Source organism: Ananas comosus, linkage group 4 (assembly GCF_001540865.1).
Source record: "Ananas comosus cultivar F153 linkage group 4, ASM154086v1, whole genome shotgun sequence".
NCBI lineage: Eukaryota > Viridiplantae > Streptophyta > Magnoliopsida > Poales > Bromeliaceae > Ananas > Ananas comosus.
The window spans coordinates 12,389,205-12,407,753 of NC_033624.1; the positions used below are offsets into that span (position 1 = coordinate 12,389,205).

The following is an 18,549-nucleotide window of genomic DNA, read 5'->3' on the forward strand; positions in this document are numbered from 1 at the left end:
AAACAGGTAGCTCGCTATCTCTTTCTAAAAAAAAAATAATTCCCCAATCCAAGCATTTGAAACCATATCAAGCTCATGACATTCAACTCAAAAACTGAAGATCAACATCCATCCCTGTATCACACTCAGCTCAATCCAATCACCTGGTCAATGGGAATTAGTTTAGGGTTTAGTGGGAGATGTTTGTTGTAGTTGCGTCACGTCATCCTTGTATTAATGGAAAATGCTGTAGTAAATAAGCTTTCCATTATAAGACATAAAAGTGGAAATCGTATCCAATCTGAATCTAACTCAAATCCAATTCGAACAAATTTTCGACCGCTGTTTGAGGTCAAAGCACAGGTGTTAACAATCAAGCTTTGGCCATGAGGATTATGCATGATTTGACTTTTAAGAGAAAGTTCGATCTATATCCTATTATATAGTAAGAGAAAAAAAAAAAAAAAAAAAGAACCAAAATCGAACTAACAAATTGAGAAGGTTGAATGTAATGATTCAATTAAACTCGGTTAATCACTTAAATGATTCAGCAGTTCTTCTACTAATTGTACAGTGAAATTCTTTTGTGGACTCAAGTTTGTATGCTTAAATATTCATATAATGGAAATCATATAATTGATTCGTTCAAGGCATCTAAAGCACAAGTGTTGTTATCTTTGTTTTCTAAATTTTTTTATCTGAAAGATGAGAGCTATGAAAAACTATATTTTTTATAAAAATCTTTCTTTAAAAAATATATTTTTTTATTTTTCTTTTTCTCAGTAACCAAACATTTCCTTATTAGTGGCTCCTTTGCTTTTCCCTATTGGCCAACACATTACCCACACAAACCTAGTCATCTTAGCCAAGCAGCTTAAAAATATTATCATTCATATTCAACATTGTTACTATTGCAAGCAGCCTTTTGTGATGGTGATTGGCCATCACTACCAAAATCGGCCACAGTGACCAAAACAGTACATTTTTTTTTTTTTGAGAGAGAGAGAGACACCAGGTTAATTTCATTCCATTGATCAGTAATATTAAGAGTTACAGAGTAATGTGTAAAAAGCATATGTGGACAAAAATAGCTATTAACACAAAGCTGATTAGGCATGAAAGTGTTCTCCCCGATTCGAGAGATTCACAGATGCAGATGTATGACTCTATTAATCATCAAATCATTTCAGATAAAAATATGATCAATCGGTTCAGAAATATACCGACCAACGGTTAAAAAAAATAAAAATCGGTCCAGCGAAGATGCTCACGCATTTGTCCATATTGCAAATTGTTAAACTTATTTTTCGTCAATTTTAATGTCGATCGAGCCAAACACCATAAGTTACCACCACGCATGTTGCCGCTGCGACTGTTGTCACTGTAAATCACCATCGTAGTGAATAATTATTTGTTAGACGCCTCCATTAATTGGCTATTACAAATATCTAATACCACCATCACTGCCACTGTTGAGTGTTGAGTATGCTGATGCGTCACCATCATATTTATTGGAACAATGCTACCGATATATCTTACATCTTTTTCATTTAAAATTTACTGTCCTTCTTGTCGTAATAAAATTAGATATGATTTATGAGTTTGGAGAGAGTGAGAGACTCAAACTATCCTCATATTCCAAGGTAAAATTAAATAAAGTTAGGAGTCTAGCAAGACAACATGAGACATGCATGGTGTCGAAAAGTCAGGACCTACTGTTTCAATACTATATGTTAAAATAATATGAAACAATCGTTTATCTTAAAAACTTTAGTTTCCAGAAGACGGTGTTGTTGCATACTGGCGTTCAAATTCATCAAAACAATCGCAAGAAGTACAAATTAAGCGAAAATATGCAAGTACACATATATATAAGTCCACAAAAGTGAACACATCATCTCAAGCACATAATTAACCAACATGCTAGCTAGCTACATAAACTAACAACCAAAAGTTACCATCCTAGAACTTCTAACAATTAAGATGAACATAAAACCTACTTCTCCGAATTAACTATTATATATCCTCATTACAACTTGTGTTTGCTCTTCTAGATCAGATTAACAATAATGATCTATATTAATTAATGCGCTTATGGCTTTCCAGGAGGTTTAGGATCATGGTTGCTATTTGCATGCGAACCCGGATAATCGTTTATTTCGAAATCCATCCTCTCGTTCACTGAGACATGATCTTCTTCCTTGAGAATATTTTGGGTGATCACCTCCTGCAGAATAGATCATATACAACAAGAAAAACAGGATTAATTTTCCGCGCCTCAGTAATTAAACTTTTGCATTTATACCCTCCAAACAATTTAATTACATTGGCTTTAATTTATGCAAGAATATATCTATTTGTCTAAGTCCTCAATAGTCAGAATTTGCCCTTTATGCGATTAGAAATAGTATATACATTGTGACACTCGCAGGATTTAGAATATCTCTAAATATAGAATATAATAGAACTAAATTTTTTAATTAACTCGATTATAAATAAACTTTAGTTCTAGTACTACTCTCGATTATAATATTCTAGACACAAATTCAGTAATTTAAAAGTTTTGAGGGGTACATATGTAATTACGTGTGTTTTGAGGGGTATATATGCGAAAATTCCTCATTTTATTCCCACTAGCAGTTGCAGTACATCATCTTATTAAAAACCAGCTATCAGACAACTTGATGGCATGCCTTTCTGTTTTTTCTGAAAATGATGAAAGGGACAGCCAGGCTTTGTTTGATAACAGTAATTAAGTTATTAATTACAAGAACAGCATTGCCCTGCCTATGATCCAAAACAGATTGTAATCCTAACTTATATGTTTTATTATTATCGTTTTAACTGGAAAACTAAAAACGATCGAGTTTGGTAAATCCTTGGATTCTTGGGTACAGAATTGTAAAAAACAACAAATCCTTTTTAATTATAGATATCGGCTTCATTCGGGATTGCGAGGAGATTACGTTACGTGTGGTGAGAAAGTACGATAGAAAAATACCTTATTTATTTTCGCATGTAATATTAAGTTCTGGATATTAGAATGAGCCGGTTACGATATATTTTCTACGGTTCCAATAGAAAACGCAGAAGTATATTTCTATATACTTTTATTCCAACTCCATTTTATCTAATAGCGACAGATAAGCCTCAATATCAAACTAATCCTTGGTATATCTCTTACACGCCAAAAAAAAAAAAAAAAAGCCCATAACAGGCGGTAGAATAGTGCTCTGCAAGAAGGTTAAGAATTCAGAAATGCCAATGCAGATAAATAAAATCCCTAATTATAGCTTATATCAACAGTTTCATTAACTTTTCTTGTATATATACATGGCATTAGATCTCTGCATATCTCATAACAAGCTTTTTGTCCATGTAGTGAGAGAGAGAGAGAGAGAGAGAGCGAGAGAGAGAGAGAGAGAGAGAGAGAGACCTGATTTGCTGCTAATCCTGTTTTTAGCTTTCTTGGTTCAGAACATCCTGAAAAACAAAAGCCCAAAAAAACCTCAAATTCATAAAAGCATAAAATAATTAAAACAAAGCTAATTTGCTTCTCTAATTCTTATATTAGAAAATAGGCGACAAAAATATCAACATGAATAAGAGAAATATATAGTAACTAAAGAGAGGCCACAGTACGTACCGAGAGAAAAAAGGCATGAAAAGAGCAACAACAATATGAAGAGACGAAGCAGAGGCTTCTTCTGATCCATCCGAGAAATTAACCTCTACTTTGATATATATAGATATCCTGAGTGGTACAATAAGCTCACTACTACTCTTTGGCTTCTTAATTATGCCCTGGTGTTGGAGCAGTGGTGGGTGCGAGAGGGGGTTTATATATATATATAATGCCAAAAGATGGAGTTCACATCTTGTAGTCAACTTCCCCATTATCTTACAGAGGAAGTGTCCCCTCATCCTTTCAATCAACTTTTTCTACTAACATTTTCCTCTCTTTGTTTCAGACCTTCTGTCGCCTCACCCCTGTAATTTAGCTCATCCTTTCGATGAATAAAGCAGATAGTAAAAAACATTTCCTTTTCTATGACTTTTCTCATTGATCCTAGAGTAGGGGTGGCAATCCAGCTTGCTGTTCGTGAACCAGCTCGTGTTCGACTCGAAATGAGCTCGAAATCGAATCACTCGTTTAGTAAACGAGCCAAACACGAGCCGAATTTTTTATCTCGTTTAATAAATGAGCCGAACACGAGCTGGGGTCAGCTCGCTCGTGTTTGGCTCGATAACAGCTCGAATACATATATTTTATATTTATATAATTTATTTAATTTATAATTATATATATTTATATATAAATAAATAATTATATATATATAATATATATTTTTAGCAAAATAAAAATATAAAGACGAGCTCAATTATAAAAAGACTCATTTATATGTAAAGTTTCAACCATTAGATCAAAATCTAATGGATAAGATTTTATAAATTTATTTTTTATATATATCGAATATAATTTTTTTAACTTATTGTTTGTTGGCCAGCTCGTAAACCAGCTCGTGTTCAGCTCGTTTGTTAACGAGCCGAATACGAGTTGAATTTTTCGACTCGATACTTTAACGAGCCCGCCCATATTCGGCTCGTTTATTTAACAAGCGAGCCGAACACAAGCCGGCCCAGCTCGCTCGTGTTCGGCTCGTTGACATCCCTATCCTGGAGAATGATCACACACTCTCCCATACATGTGTATGCAACAAAAATTTAGGTTATGAATGATTGAGGCCACTAAAACGTGTCAACCTCCTGATAAGCAATTGGACCGCGCTACTTTGATGAGATGCTAGTCTTACTTTTCCCCTCCCTCTCGCCCTCTCTTTCTCTACTGTTTTGCTCTTTTTTCGTTACCTTTCTTTGCCTGAGTTTTCGGAGGCCTAAATTGCTTCCATCATGTACGCTCAGTATATTTTACTTACTGAATGAAGCAGGTAACTTGCTACATTTTTCTCAAAAAAAAGAATGATTGAGGCCACAGTCTAGTGAACTTCCATTGCGACATGCACATGTGTATCACTCTTGACTTAGTTAAATTTGTATCGCACCTCTAAATTCACTTGCCATATTGGGTATACAATTGTTACAAATTTTAGGTAATGAATGTTGGTCTAGGCTCTAGTATGTTCTTGTGACGGACGCCAAACAGACCCACATTGTGAATGAAAATTTAAGGACCGAGAATAATAATAACTCAGTTTAAGAATCTTTGATCAGTGGTTTGAACACAACAAATTAGATATAAAAAATAAATTTCTACTGCTTCTGCCTAAACAAAATTAAAATGTAAAAATAAAAACTCCAACTTAAAGCTTTTACATCTACCTCCAGCGAAAAGTTTCTAAATTACTAGAATTCCACAGTGGTAAGTTATAAAGAGGAGAAGGTGAGAATATAAGTTCAAATAGTTCCACATAATTAAGTAGCACCTTAGCAAAATATCCATGGGAGCTAAATTAGGATCCCTAACACACTGCTTGACTTTAAATCTCATTAATAATTAAAAATACGCAGGAAATAAAAAAATAAATACTCAAAAGTAGAACTTGTGGATACAACTGTACGCATCATGGGAGCTACTGGTTAATGCTCAAAAAGTTGAGTACACCAAAGGTGTTCTATTGCGCATTGTTATTAATTTATCATACAATAACCCCCTGTACACCACAATCGTAGTTAATTGATTGCTAAACAGCAAATTAAGCTTGTTAAAATATGTAAACAACTGCTTTTTTCTAAAATCTTAAGGTGCTAAAGAACAGTATATTTATATAGAAAATAATGTTTTCATATTTTTTATATGTACTCAACATTTCTTTCCATGTATGAGCTCGAGATTCTTTGATAGACGAGTTAAATAATGCTACAAGCTTAATTAGCAGGGCTTGAACTCAGAACTTGCTTTGATGTACTAAATTATATAAAATAACTATTTATTTTCATAAGTTGAAACTATTCTAGAATGATATTTTTATGTTTTTATAGTCAACAAATGTAGTAATTAAAACCAAAAGCAAGAAATGGGGCTATTGGTGGAGTGTTAGGCCCACCATAAAAGAAACATTACTGTGGTGCAGTATTAAAAAGTAAAGTAGATCGCACTCCTAGTGTGATAGTAACACACCAAAAATGGTGGCTGTTGGATCTTATATATAAGGAGGGAGAGTCCAATAAGCCAAGGGAATATCATATAGAGTTAGTCTCAGTGTTCAACTTTTGTATATGAGTGATTAGGTTTTGCACTGTTCCCTATTGTGAATATAATTACCTACTTTCACATGTTTTCAATTCAGAGTTTGGTTTTAATTTTGATTTATTTGTCAGAAAACAGTAGTTGAGTGGTAAGTACTAGTTTGTTTAAGGCAATGTTTGTACACGTACGTATATATCACTCAAATAAATAGCTATAAAAATAGCCCAAAAATCATTCTTCAACTTATAATAAGAGTATTTTGTAAATACTATTTTGTAGAAAACTGTAGTTTCAAAGGATACATATGCCGTTAATATTCAGATTTTGTAAGAGCATACAGGTGTAAAAAGCCCTTGTATTATATACTTCTACTAAACAATGTTTATGGAATTTAATAAAACAAAGTTAAGATTTAGATTCCGTCGAAATCTCATGTTGACCTTTCACGTGGAAATATATGGTGTACAGTATAGTTTAAGCTACGATTTTTAATTTTAAAATCTACTTGCACCAAGCTGTGGTTGATGGACAAATGAATAATTTAGAATGCATCTTTAACCAATTGAGAGCACTAAGACCAACCCCTTTGGCAAAGAACTTCCTTTACACCAGCCAATAGTGGGGTACTAATTAAGAAACGAAGGTGCATGTGTTTTCTAAAAGCTTAAGAAGCTTAATTTTTATGTTTAATACTAATTGATGATGCCTGGCGGCACAGTACATTAACTAAAAGATTAGTGGTTGGTATCCGAAGTCTCTAGTTCGAAGTTTAATTATTTTATTTTTTTATTGAGTTTATTTAAAAAAAAATTAAATAGCTTACTATCTTTCTTTCAAAAATATAAACATAAAAAAAATTAATATTTTGATCTCTTATACTTAACATTGTACAACATTTTGTGACCTACCTGGGAAAACCCTCTTTCATGATGGTTTCTTTATAACCAACTTTTTGGTACTCTGTTCTTGCTTGTGACTTATTGCACTGCCTGTTTGGCATGTCTTCTGTCAAAGCTTCTTAAATAAAGTATTTGAAGTTGTAATTAAAAAAATATTTAAAATGATATTTTTGGAAGCTTAGGATTTTGAAGATAAACAGTTTATTTTACAGTATTTCATACGGTATCGTATCAAAAGGTATTAAGTTCGAATATCACCGGACGTGAAAAGGAGTATTGAATATATATATATATATATATATATATATATATATATAGATGAGGTCTATGCTATCGGAGCACGGAGCCTTCCGTTCCAGCTCGTTTCGATGTTGCGACTTTAGAATCGTCGATCCGGCTCCGTTAAACTTGATCTATGAGTATTTGGAGTACCTAGAAAATAAATTTATTATTCTTCTGATATCATCTTTGCCTAAAGTGATCGAATGGACTAAAAATCACATTTAAATTTCAATGGCCGTATGAAGGCGTGTTGCAAGTAACGGTGTAAAATACAAATACGTGAAATTTTGATAGAAAATTCTTTATATATTATAAAACAAGATGCAAGTATCTTTGATTAAATTTTAAATGTCATATTATTATATTTATAAGATTTTTAATTTTCAGCCTTGTTGATTTGTTGAGCCCCTTCGTTCACCTAGGCAAATGATATCGTAAAATCATAAAATTTATTTTCTAGGTACTCAAATACTCTAGATCAAGTTTAACGGACCGATCGACGATTCGAAAGCCGCAACCATCGAAAACCAGCTGAAGCACGGAAGGCTACGGCTTCCGATAGCATAGTAGCATCACTCAATATATATATATATATAATATATATTATATAATATATATATATATATATATATATTGAGAAAATGAGAGAAAGCTTTATGTTTTATTCATTAAAAATATAAACTAGACTACAAAAGTGAGATAGCGAAATCTCAAGACGACCAGTAATAAAAAGAAAAAAGAAAAAGAAGAAGAAGAGAGAAGATTCGAGAAAAAACAGTTAATAAAAAAAGAAAAAGAAATCAAAAAGCAAAATAAGATGAACCGCGGAGTTAGGGGTGTCAACGAGCTGAACACGAGTGAGCTGGGGCCGGCTCATTTCATAAACGAGTTGAACACGAGCTGGCTTGTTAAATTATCGAGCTGAATACGAGCTGACTTATGAATAAAAATTTAAAAGGATCAGAAAGAATATATATAGAAAATAAATTTATAAAATCTTATCCGTATACTTTGATCTAACGATTGAAATTTTATATATAAATAAATTATTTTATAATTGAGTTGAGCTTTATATTTAGATTGGGCTAAAAATCAAATAATAAAAATTTATATTATATACATATATAATTATTAATTTATTTATATATATATATATATATAAAATATATGTATTCGAGCTGTTATCTAGCCGAACACGAGCAAGCTGACCTCAGCTCGAGTTTGACTTGTTTATTAAAAGAGCTGAAAATTTCAGCTTGTGCTCGGCTCGTTTACTAAACGAGCAATTCGATCTCGAGCTCATTTCGAGCCGAACACGAACTGGCTCGCGAACAACGAGTTGGATTGCCACCCCTACGCAGAGCCCCTCCCAATCTCGCACAGTGAAGTGATATCCAAAATCATCCGCCTTGGGCTTTACACACGTATCAAAAGAAATTATTTCTCTGTAGTCAAATAGCTCACCAAGTAGCCGCTAAAATAATATCCTTTTTTTATACTAGGGAAGATCTTATGGCTTATCAAATTGGTTTAGATCTTGTAAAACAATCGTTATACTTTAAAAGTTTAAACTATTAGAGAACAATATTTATATATTTAACACTTTTCCTTACGTCTAGATTCGAGACTTTTTGCAAATCCCATAATATGGACTTGAATTAAATAAGAGAAAATTAATAGTATTAGAATATTTACGTGACTCGAACTAAGAATTTTCTTCTCTAATAACGTGTAAAACAATGGTTACTTTAAAACCTTAAGCTTTTAGAGTACAGCGGTTATTTCATACGAATTTTTAGAGTACAATAATTATTTTACATAGTATTAGAATAGAAGGTTATGAGTTCGAGTCACGCTAGGTTCCTACCTCTCGACCCTCTATAAGTAAAAACCTGATATAGAGACTTGGTCGAGAACTTCTAATTGGCTTTCTATCGCCAGAGAAATCCATCATTTCCATTATTTACTACCATCATTGAATATATAATTTTTATTGAATAATATAATATTAAAATACTATTTTCCTGTGGCTAATTACACTGTTTCAAAATGGACAATTTTATTATACTGAAAGAAAAAATAAATTTTGGCCTTGAAAGTAGCAGTTTCAATTCTACAACTCTACTTTTCCTACAACCAAAATATGTTAGGATGATTTGTAAAAGTTGGTCAATTTAATTGATTAAATCACGTAGCATTTTGTAGGAAGCTTCATCCCAGAAAAAACCGGAAACTTCGAGCATATATATATATATATATATATATATATATATATTCTTTTTTAACTTTTGAACTGTTATATCACATAATTCTAATGTTTGTCCCTTTCCCAAAAGCTGCTTTAAATTAAGTAATAATTCTTGGTCAATAAGAAGGGACATTGGCTTTCCAGGAAAGTTCAACTTTTAAATCTCATCACTGTAACGCGTGTAAGCTCAACTACTAGGATTTCTAGGTTCTCCTATTCTTTATCTTTTTTTAAAAAAAAGATATAGGAATATCTATCGATCATCCACTCAAATAGCATAATAAATACACCAACGAAAAAAAAAAAAAACAATTGACAGGCTCTAATTCGTTTATTTTTAAAAATAAACTCAAATAGAAATATACAATATATAATTAGATTTTAAATTTAGGACCTCGGAGTACTAATCGTCCAGCCCTTAAAACCTCTGGGTAGTAAAAAAATTAATTTTTTTTAAAAATATATATAATTTAGCTATTTGTTTGGTTTTATTTTTGCTTTTATTTCTAAGGGCAGTTATTTTTAGTAAACAAAAAAATAAAATTCGATTTTGAGCCTCAAAAGTAAAATAATTAATCCAAATTTTATAAACTTACCGTACATAAAAACTGTCGAAGAGATCGATGTTAATATAATGCTTCTTCTAATAATATTTTCCATGCAACATATTTTCAATTCAGTAACATTTGATGTTAGCCACCCTAAATTACTAAATAAAAGAGGGAAAATATAACAGACAAACTAGGAAATGCAATATACAATACAGAGTCGCTATTAAATATAAGAAATAATCGTTATTATCTAAAATTTAAGCCGATAGATAAAAATAATTTTTATATTTAACACTTCCACTCACATCTGAACTCAAATATTTTGACAGATTTATGATGAGGAGCTCAATTAAATAAGAAAAAAATCAATTATGTTAGAAGTTTGACATGACTCGAAATAACCGTTATTCTCTAAAATCTTAAACTCATAAAAAAATAGTAAATTTTTTTTATATATATATTTAACAGTTGCATCTTTGAATTTGCGCGAAACTGTGCAAAAGTAAAGAGGATTAAATAGGTACAGTAACTGATGCAAGGAACATATCTAAAGCAACTAGGGCAAAAAGAAGGTAACAGAGAATCCAAAATATATGGCTCTAAAAGGTCAAACTGGAGCTAAGTGGGAAAGCCAAAACAGAAACCAAGTACTTCAGTGGGGAATCTTCGCATCATGGTGCAGGAAGATTGCAATCTCCTAAAAATGTCTGCATGTATAGTAGTAGGTCGATCTGAAAATGACCAGTGGAATTCCCACACTATTTTGATTTGAAAATGTTGATCATGTTTGCTAGCATGAACTTCAAATGTAGGTGTCACTTCTGTCTGGGGTGGATCCAAGTGTGGGCATGCGCGTGCATGTGCGGTCGCATATCCATGCTAATTCGTTGACATACAGAAATCTTTTGGTTAGATTCGGTGCTCACCAATTCTTAAGCTTTTAGAAAACAACGGTATTTTTATACTTCTACATTCAGCATCCTCCTCACGTCTGGCTGCGTCTGAACTTGAAACTTTTTTATATACTGAAGAAGCGAAATTAAGCAAAGCAAGAAGCCTGATTAGACTCAAACTTAAAACCTCTTGTTGACACATGTAAAGCAAAGTTTACAAGAACGCGACTATTGAAATATATGCCCTATACTATTAGCTTAATATGTTTTAATTATATGATTCAATAAATATGTACATATGTAATATAAATAGGCTTGAACTGCACTTCATCTTCCCAAACATGCATGACAATATGACATGCTATGATTAAGAAAGTTAAAGTAGGAAATCGACATTAGCTTTTGACTTATATATATCAAATGTCTAATTTCTCGTTCCTTTATCCCATCTTATCAGTGTTTTGTCCTCATTTTACGCACATTTTATCTCTTGATCAAACTTACGTAGATTTTTATAATAATGATCACTTAACAACATAGGCGATTCATTGAGCACTCAAGGGCTATACACTACGCACGTGTGTGTGACACGAAAACTTTTTGCGATGTTAATTAGGCCCATGTAATAAAGTGGCCCACTATTACATTTTCGGCCTGTTTCGACTACTGCTTAATTTGCCCTCTCTCATTCCAAGAACATATTTTGGACGACGCTTAAAAAAAAAAAAAAAATCGTTTCTAAGTGTTGCTACTATATAGTAAAAACCGGTGCTTCAAAATATTGTGTCATATGAACGGTCTATTATATCAAACCTTTATTACAGATAAAGTGCACTATTATTTTTAATTTTTCGACGTTCTAGAGCGTCAAGATTTTGGTATATATATCCAGACACTTTAAAGTATTGGAATATATTTCACCGATGTACGACGCTTTCAAATGTAAGACTATTTTGAGATGTTTTTAAAGATCGTCAATTACTAAATAAAGTGTCCTTAAATATTATTTTCCTTGTAGTATAATGAAGCTGCTGGTGCTATGAGTATAATCCCATGCTGGTTATGATCCGAAGTAAGAATTTTGGCCTGTATTACTGTATATAACATAAAAGGATTTTTTTTTTCTTTTTTTTCTTTTTTTTTTTGGCTACTTATAAGAATCATTTGAGTTGGTTTTGAGTCATTTGAGTTGGTTTTAAGTAAACTCCGACAGAGTAATTAATCCCTGAAAAGTTTTCGATTTTCTGATTTACCTCTCTTAGAAGGCTAATATTGAAAATGTCTTTTTTATGTTCCAACATATTTCAAATATACCTCTAGAGTTAAAATCTGTTAATGAATTATGTTATCTCTATGAAATTACTATTTTACTCTTTCAAATATACCCTTCTACCAGCACCCACTTTTCTTATTTGTCCTTAAGTTAGGGGTATAAAAAGTATTTTGCTATTTGATCTTTTCAAATATACCTTCTATCATCACCGACATTTTTTATTTGCCCTTAAGTTAAGAGCAAAAATGATATTTTAATTCTTTTTAACTGTGGTAGATATTTAGCTCACATTTAACTCAAGTTAACTTAACGAGTGATAACTGTAGAAATATTTTGGAATAACGGAGGAACATATGAGGGGTATATTGAAAAGAAAAATAAAGTAGAGGTAAATAAAATATTTTTGAAATTTTGAGGAATATATAGATAATTATTTCTATAAAGTAAAACTAAAATGAAAAAATGATAAATATTACTGCTGACGAATTCAAACTTACGCGTTGAAACTTTTGGATTGGATATATGGTCTTTAAAACTGGATATGATGATTATATCATACCATAGTTCAAGTGGGCTTGTACTAGGCTTGAAAAATTTTACCATGTGATTGACTAAGTGGTCAGCTTTTGAGAATATGATAGGCTCGTACAGGAACATGATACACATGCGATGTAACTCAAAAGAGTATCGCTTTGATCCAGTTAGGCAAAAAGTAGTAAGTTAGGTACACGAGCTCAAAAAACAAAGAGTTTGAAGGGACCTTTCAAAGAAAGAAAAAGAAGAGAAAACGAAAAGAAAGAAAGGGAGTACCGATGTGACGTCACTAATCAATCAGATTATTTTTATTGAATTTATTCGTCCCATCATGATTAATAAAAAATATTTTTATTATATTTTTTATTTAAAAATAAAAATATGATTTATTATTAATAAATGATGTAATGTGACTTATGTATATTAGAATCTCTCAATTTGAACAGCATGTACCGGAAAAGAGTTGAAAATGATTCCATGCAAAATAATAACCAAAGTGTACTTGAACTGTTGATGTATATATTCTACTAAAATCTAACTTTGAGCTTAAGTTTTTCTATTGGAATATGGGTTCCATAGATATGTCATAGATTGCTCAAAATAGAATTTACTAGCGAAGCTTTGAATAAGATGATTTCATATCTATATCATATACCATGATTACTAATGAAATTTTTATTGCTTTACTTGAAATATAACCTATTATCACACTTAAGCTCAAACCCTTCATTCTGAAAATTAAACCTTGAACATTTCTGATGATAAGTAACTTGGATATGATCATTAAACTAGCATGAAAATAAAATTCATAAGTTTTAAATTTTTTAATCAAATGAAGGCAAAGATGATCTCATTTTTTTTAAACAAAAGTAAATTAATTTAACTATTTTCGATGGCTCAATGAACTGGCATGTAACAAAAACCTTACATAATCATCCAAATTGCCAATAAGAAACATCTAGAATGATATATGTTATAATTTTAACATACAACACCAACAAATTCTAGCTAATTAAATGTGAAAATAATTGTGAGTGCACTAGAGAAATAATTAATTTGCAAGAGCAGATCAACTGAAACACATGAAGTCTATAATAAAGTTTAGACTCATGTTCAGACACTCTAAACAACATAAATTCTAAAAGTTACAACACGGCATTATGATCATATATGGTAGCTCTTGAGTAACAACTTAATTTCATGAAAATATCCATAGACATTAGCAACATGCATGCAAGCTTGCTTCTTCTATGAATGTTGATTATTGAAGAGCCAAATGCCTTGTTTTTACTGATGATCATAGCTCAGCGCTAATTAAGTAGGCCTCGGAACCTGTCAGAAATAAATCGACGCAAATGATCAATTTGGGGTGATTTTGGAGTCTGTAAAAACGTAAGAAATCAAGAAGATAATGTTTCTGTATAAATTTATGTATACGGAAATATGAAATAACTGTTTTTCACTAAAGTCTTATGTTTCTAAAGCTTATTTAATCTTCTTAGGCTTGTCAGATAGTTTCAACCCAGGTGTCGGTGCGAGTGGTGAATTTATAAACTAAGTAGAAAAACCGTTCTCCAGCGGCTTAAGTTTTCCAAATAAAGATGAAGATTATATATATATATATATATATAGCAAATTAATTGAACTCACCAAGAAGTAACTTTCGCCCATCTGCAAACTATGCATTAGAATTCCATACTCATTGACAGGAAGAAGATCACCAGAGGAATGAACAAGCATCACACCTTGGCCAAACATGGTTCTCAAGTCTATAGGACCCCTCGGAACTTCCGAAGCAATCCCATTAATGAACACAGTGATGGTTCCTGCTATTCATGAATTTTAAGGGATTGAGCACATATAGCACAAGTGAAATCCTTGATTTGATATATTAACAAGAAGTTCAGAATTGGAAGAATATTGCATGTGGCAGATCGAAGATCATAAAAAGCCAAGTTTAGGAGCAATATAGCTTGTGCATGCAAGATTGGAATGTATTAAGTTGTGCAAGAAGCGTAAAATGAGACAATAGAGGATCTCCTATAACATAAAAGCTACGGAAACCGAAACAAAGAGGAATAGAAGAAATATAAGAAAATTGTAGCTAGAAATGTACATTTGAAAGAGGTTAATTAATTGGCAAAGTATGTACTTTCACTAAACAAGATCTCAAACAGAATATTTCAATCCTTGACCAGGGCTTAACCAAGTGGCTGGTACTACCAACTCTCTCTCCTCTATGAGGGGATCATGGATTCAATCCCTTTCATGTGTCATCAATATTCTCCAAATAAAAATATCATAAAAATCTCGAAAATCTTGGACTAGAGAAAATTTGTTAATTGTAGAACTAAAGGAAATTTGTTAATTATAGAAATAAAATTTTTCACTAGAACGAGAGAATTAAGAACAACTAAAATTTTGAGGTGTAACCACATGTAGTAGAGCTTTAATTAGAATTATTTGATTCAACCGACTGTCTCTAGCGTAAGTGACAAAGGGCATAGTGGTTGGTACCCGAGGTCCCAAGTTCGAATCCTAGTTGATTCACATTTCCAGCTAAGTTTATTTTTAAAAGAAATAAGCGAAGCGGATAAAACTTTGTATGGATCTTAAATGATTTAGATCCACAGTGGGACTCAATTAGAATATGAACTTTTATTATCAAGAAGATACTGATTAATTTATCAGATCAAATTTTAATTTCGGTGAGTTAAAAAGGTGCAAAATTGCAAAACATGTTATTTAGTTTCCATGAAACAATGACATATTATACATAGCATATAAAAAAATTCCTTAAATTTCTCATCATGATATATCGAACATGCATGGAGAGGGTGCAAAAGAGGCTTTAGCACATAGCCATGCATGCATCATCAACTAACCAGCTTGGTAGTGCAACTGCGAGGTCACATCTGAAGAAGCTCCGACGAACGCCGGAGCGAATCGATTACTCTCCACGAACCCCATCTGGCGAGAGATCGCGAAGAGATCGTCGGAGCTACTACAATCATCCCCTATGAAGCTCGAAGACGAACAAGAATTCGAAGAAGAGGAGGAGGAGGAGGAGGAAGAAGAAGACGCGAAAAAACCCCCGCTACTCAACGAACGACTCGACGACGACGACGAGGAGGAGCTCCCCGAACCGGCCACCGGATCGTTGAGTAGCCCGGCCTGCATCTGCCGCTGGCGCCGGCGCGACCGCGACCGGCGGTTCTGGAACCAGTAGAAGACGTTGGCGTCCCCGACGGCGCCGAACTTCTCGAGGAGCTTGCGAATCCGCACCGTCTCGTCCTTGGGGGGGTTCACCATGCCGCTGTTGAAGATGGACTCGAGTATGAGGATCTGCTCGGGCTTCGGCGTCCACCGGGTCCGGACCGGCTCCGCCGGACGGTCCGGGGGGGACCCATCATGGATAGGGTTTTTGGAGGTGGTGTTCTCATCATCCATGGCCAAAAGGAGGAAGGGGAGGGGGAGGGAGAGGGAGAGCAAAGTCAATAGAGTGTAGGTGGAGTTTTTGTGGTAGTGTAGGGAGGGGGAAGTAGCACTTAATTAGTAGAGTGTGTGTGTTTATATATAAATATATATAAAATCTAGTGAGGAAAAGATGAAACAAGGAATAGTAGGGGTAACAAGAGACAATGTTCTCACACATGCGTGTGTTGAGGTATTTATGGGATTAATATGTGGGAGAATGTTGAGCCTTGGAGTGGGTTGTTGCTGGAATTAAGGGGGAGGTATATTGAAGGATTAAGCTCTTGGGTTAGGCATTTGAAATGGCTAATACACCCTTCATTAGCTTAACTTATCTTCATAAGATAATACCAAAAGCACCCTTGCTGTTCCTAATTGCAGGAAAGCCTAAATTCCTAAACTTTAGATTCTCCAAATTAGCTTAAATCTTGAATTTAATACTAATTTTTCATTACATCTAATTTCAGAAAATTTCAATCATGGTCTATCAAAACTTACAATATTTTTGGTAGAAGTAGTAAAATATTATCTTATTAAATAACAGAATAGAATGGCTGATTGGTTACACAATGTTTTGTTTAATAATTCAAGTACTTACATTTCCAGATGTTGGTATTAAAATCAAATGTATTGTAGAGATCGTACCACAACTTTTAAAAAATTTATCTAAATTCGAAATACCAAATTATTGCTAAATATGGGCGACTAAATATGTGTAGCGCATGCATGCACTTGATTTATTCCGCCAGAAGAAGAGTAATTTGGTCACATGAAACTCCGAAAAATAGTTAATAATCACAATTCATTAATTAGGATGCTTTAAACAAGTCTCCTTCAATCTTTAGGAGAGAGAGAAAGACTCACTAGCCACCACCTAATTAATTATCCCCACTAATGATCGAGCTTATATATGTTAATTAAAGTCCACATTACATACATGTACACACATGCATGAGGAGTTAAGGAACTTAATTAATTAACAGGGGAACACGTGGGACCCACCTCTTTTGGCGACACCTGTGACCCTCGGAGGGCCCGGTGGGGTTCCTCTGTGTATCCTGGTTTCGTTGGGAGAGCACATACATGTGAAAAGGGTTAAGGGGCCAAATGGGGGTTTGGCTCTACAGTGACGCTATGTAACATGGGCATGTGACCATGAGGTGTTTGGGAGGGGGGAGGTGCATGGGGATATGGGTCCCCATGGGGGTGTATTATTTTAGAGAGAAAGGTTTTGGAACCATCCAAATCCCACGGTCAAAGTAGCGTAACCCTAATTTATTAGGGCTGACGTGCGTACGTGGTGTGAACACGGCGCTTTCCTAGCGGCCTACGAAGTTACTGCTTGAGCCTAGACCACCACGTCACTCCACTCATGAATAAAAACAAATATTATTATACATGAAGCATCAGTACATATATAACACAACAACATGATACGATCAACAAATAAAATTAATTTTTTATTAAACAAATAGCACAAGGTTCTACGTCGAGGGATAGATTTAATTTTATTGGTAAAATTACAACTCGGGAAAAGTAAAAAATATATATTCTTAATAAAAATAAAGTTAATTTATTATGTTTGAGAGAATAACGAAGGTATATATATCCACATAATCTTAGACCAGATACGTACTGCATGTGTATCTTAGGATATAACTAACTAACTGCAGTTGTCACAAATACGAACAAGACTTGCGAAAATCTCGTAAATTGTATTAATGTATATCATGTTTAAGATCATCATGAAAACCTAAAAAAAAAAGACCCCTTCCATTTAGAAGGATATATATGCACGGTCCGCAAATGACGTGGTGGCGCTGGTCTAGTAATAACAGTTTAATTTAATCCCTCTCGATAGGGCGCGATAGGGATTCGTAAAGAATTAGGGTTGTGGGGGGGAAGGAAGGGGGAGGGAGAGGGTTGGGCCAAAGTTCGGTTAGGGTTTGCCGTTTAGCTAGGAAGAGAGCAGACAGCAGAGGAGGGCTGGCTGCTACCGCGCGGAGACTGCGGAGGGTGGCGGTTCTGCCTGCTGTCCGGCTGTCCCCCTTGCATGGCCACCCGAGGGCCACGCTAGACAACCCACTGTCCCTCCCTCCAACTTGACATGACAGGAGTTTTTGGATTATCACTGCTGCCTAAACTAAAACACACCCCACGAATTAAGTTAACTGGGCTCCTCCCTAGCTACTGCAGGCAAAAGTAAAA

At 33.7% G+C, this 18,549-nt stretch overlaps 1 protein-coding gene across 2 annotated transcripts; it reads right to left on the minus strand.

Annotated features, from left to right (window-relative positions):
• Positions 13,878 to 16,400, minus strand: LOC109709488 (WUSCHEL-related homeobox 11-like). 2 transcript variants are annotated; one of them, XM_020231746.1, is made up of 3 exons: positions 15,753 to 16,400; positions 14,518 to 14,693; positions 13,878 to 14,199 (listed from the first exon to the last, which is right to left on the minus strand). In XM_020231746.1, the coding sequence occupies exons 1-3, from the start codon at positions 16,315 to 16,317 to the stop codon at positions 14,182 to 14,184; spliced, it is 759 nt and encodes a 252-aa protein (XP_020087335.1). In that variant the 5' UTR covers positions 16,318 to 16,400; the 3' UTR covers positions 13,878 to 14,181. The 2 variants fall into 2 exon arrangements, with proteins under 2 accessions (XP_020087335.1, XP_020087334.1); XM_020231745.1 differs by having other exon boundaries at positions 14,518 to 14,696.

Bases quoted from the DNA above. Each gene is read 5' to 3' on its own strand.
- LOC109709488 (XM_020231745.1), bottom strand. From the start codon at position 16,317: ATGGATGATGAGAACACCACCTCCAAAAACCCTATCCATGATGGGTCC. The intron at 14,697-15,752 runs GTTAGTTGATGA...ATTCATGAATAG, and splicing joins GCAGTTGCACTACCAAGCTG to CAGGAACCATCACTGTGTTC.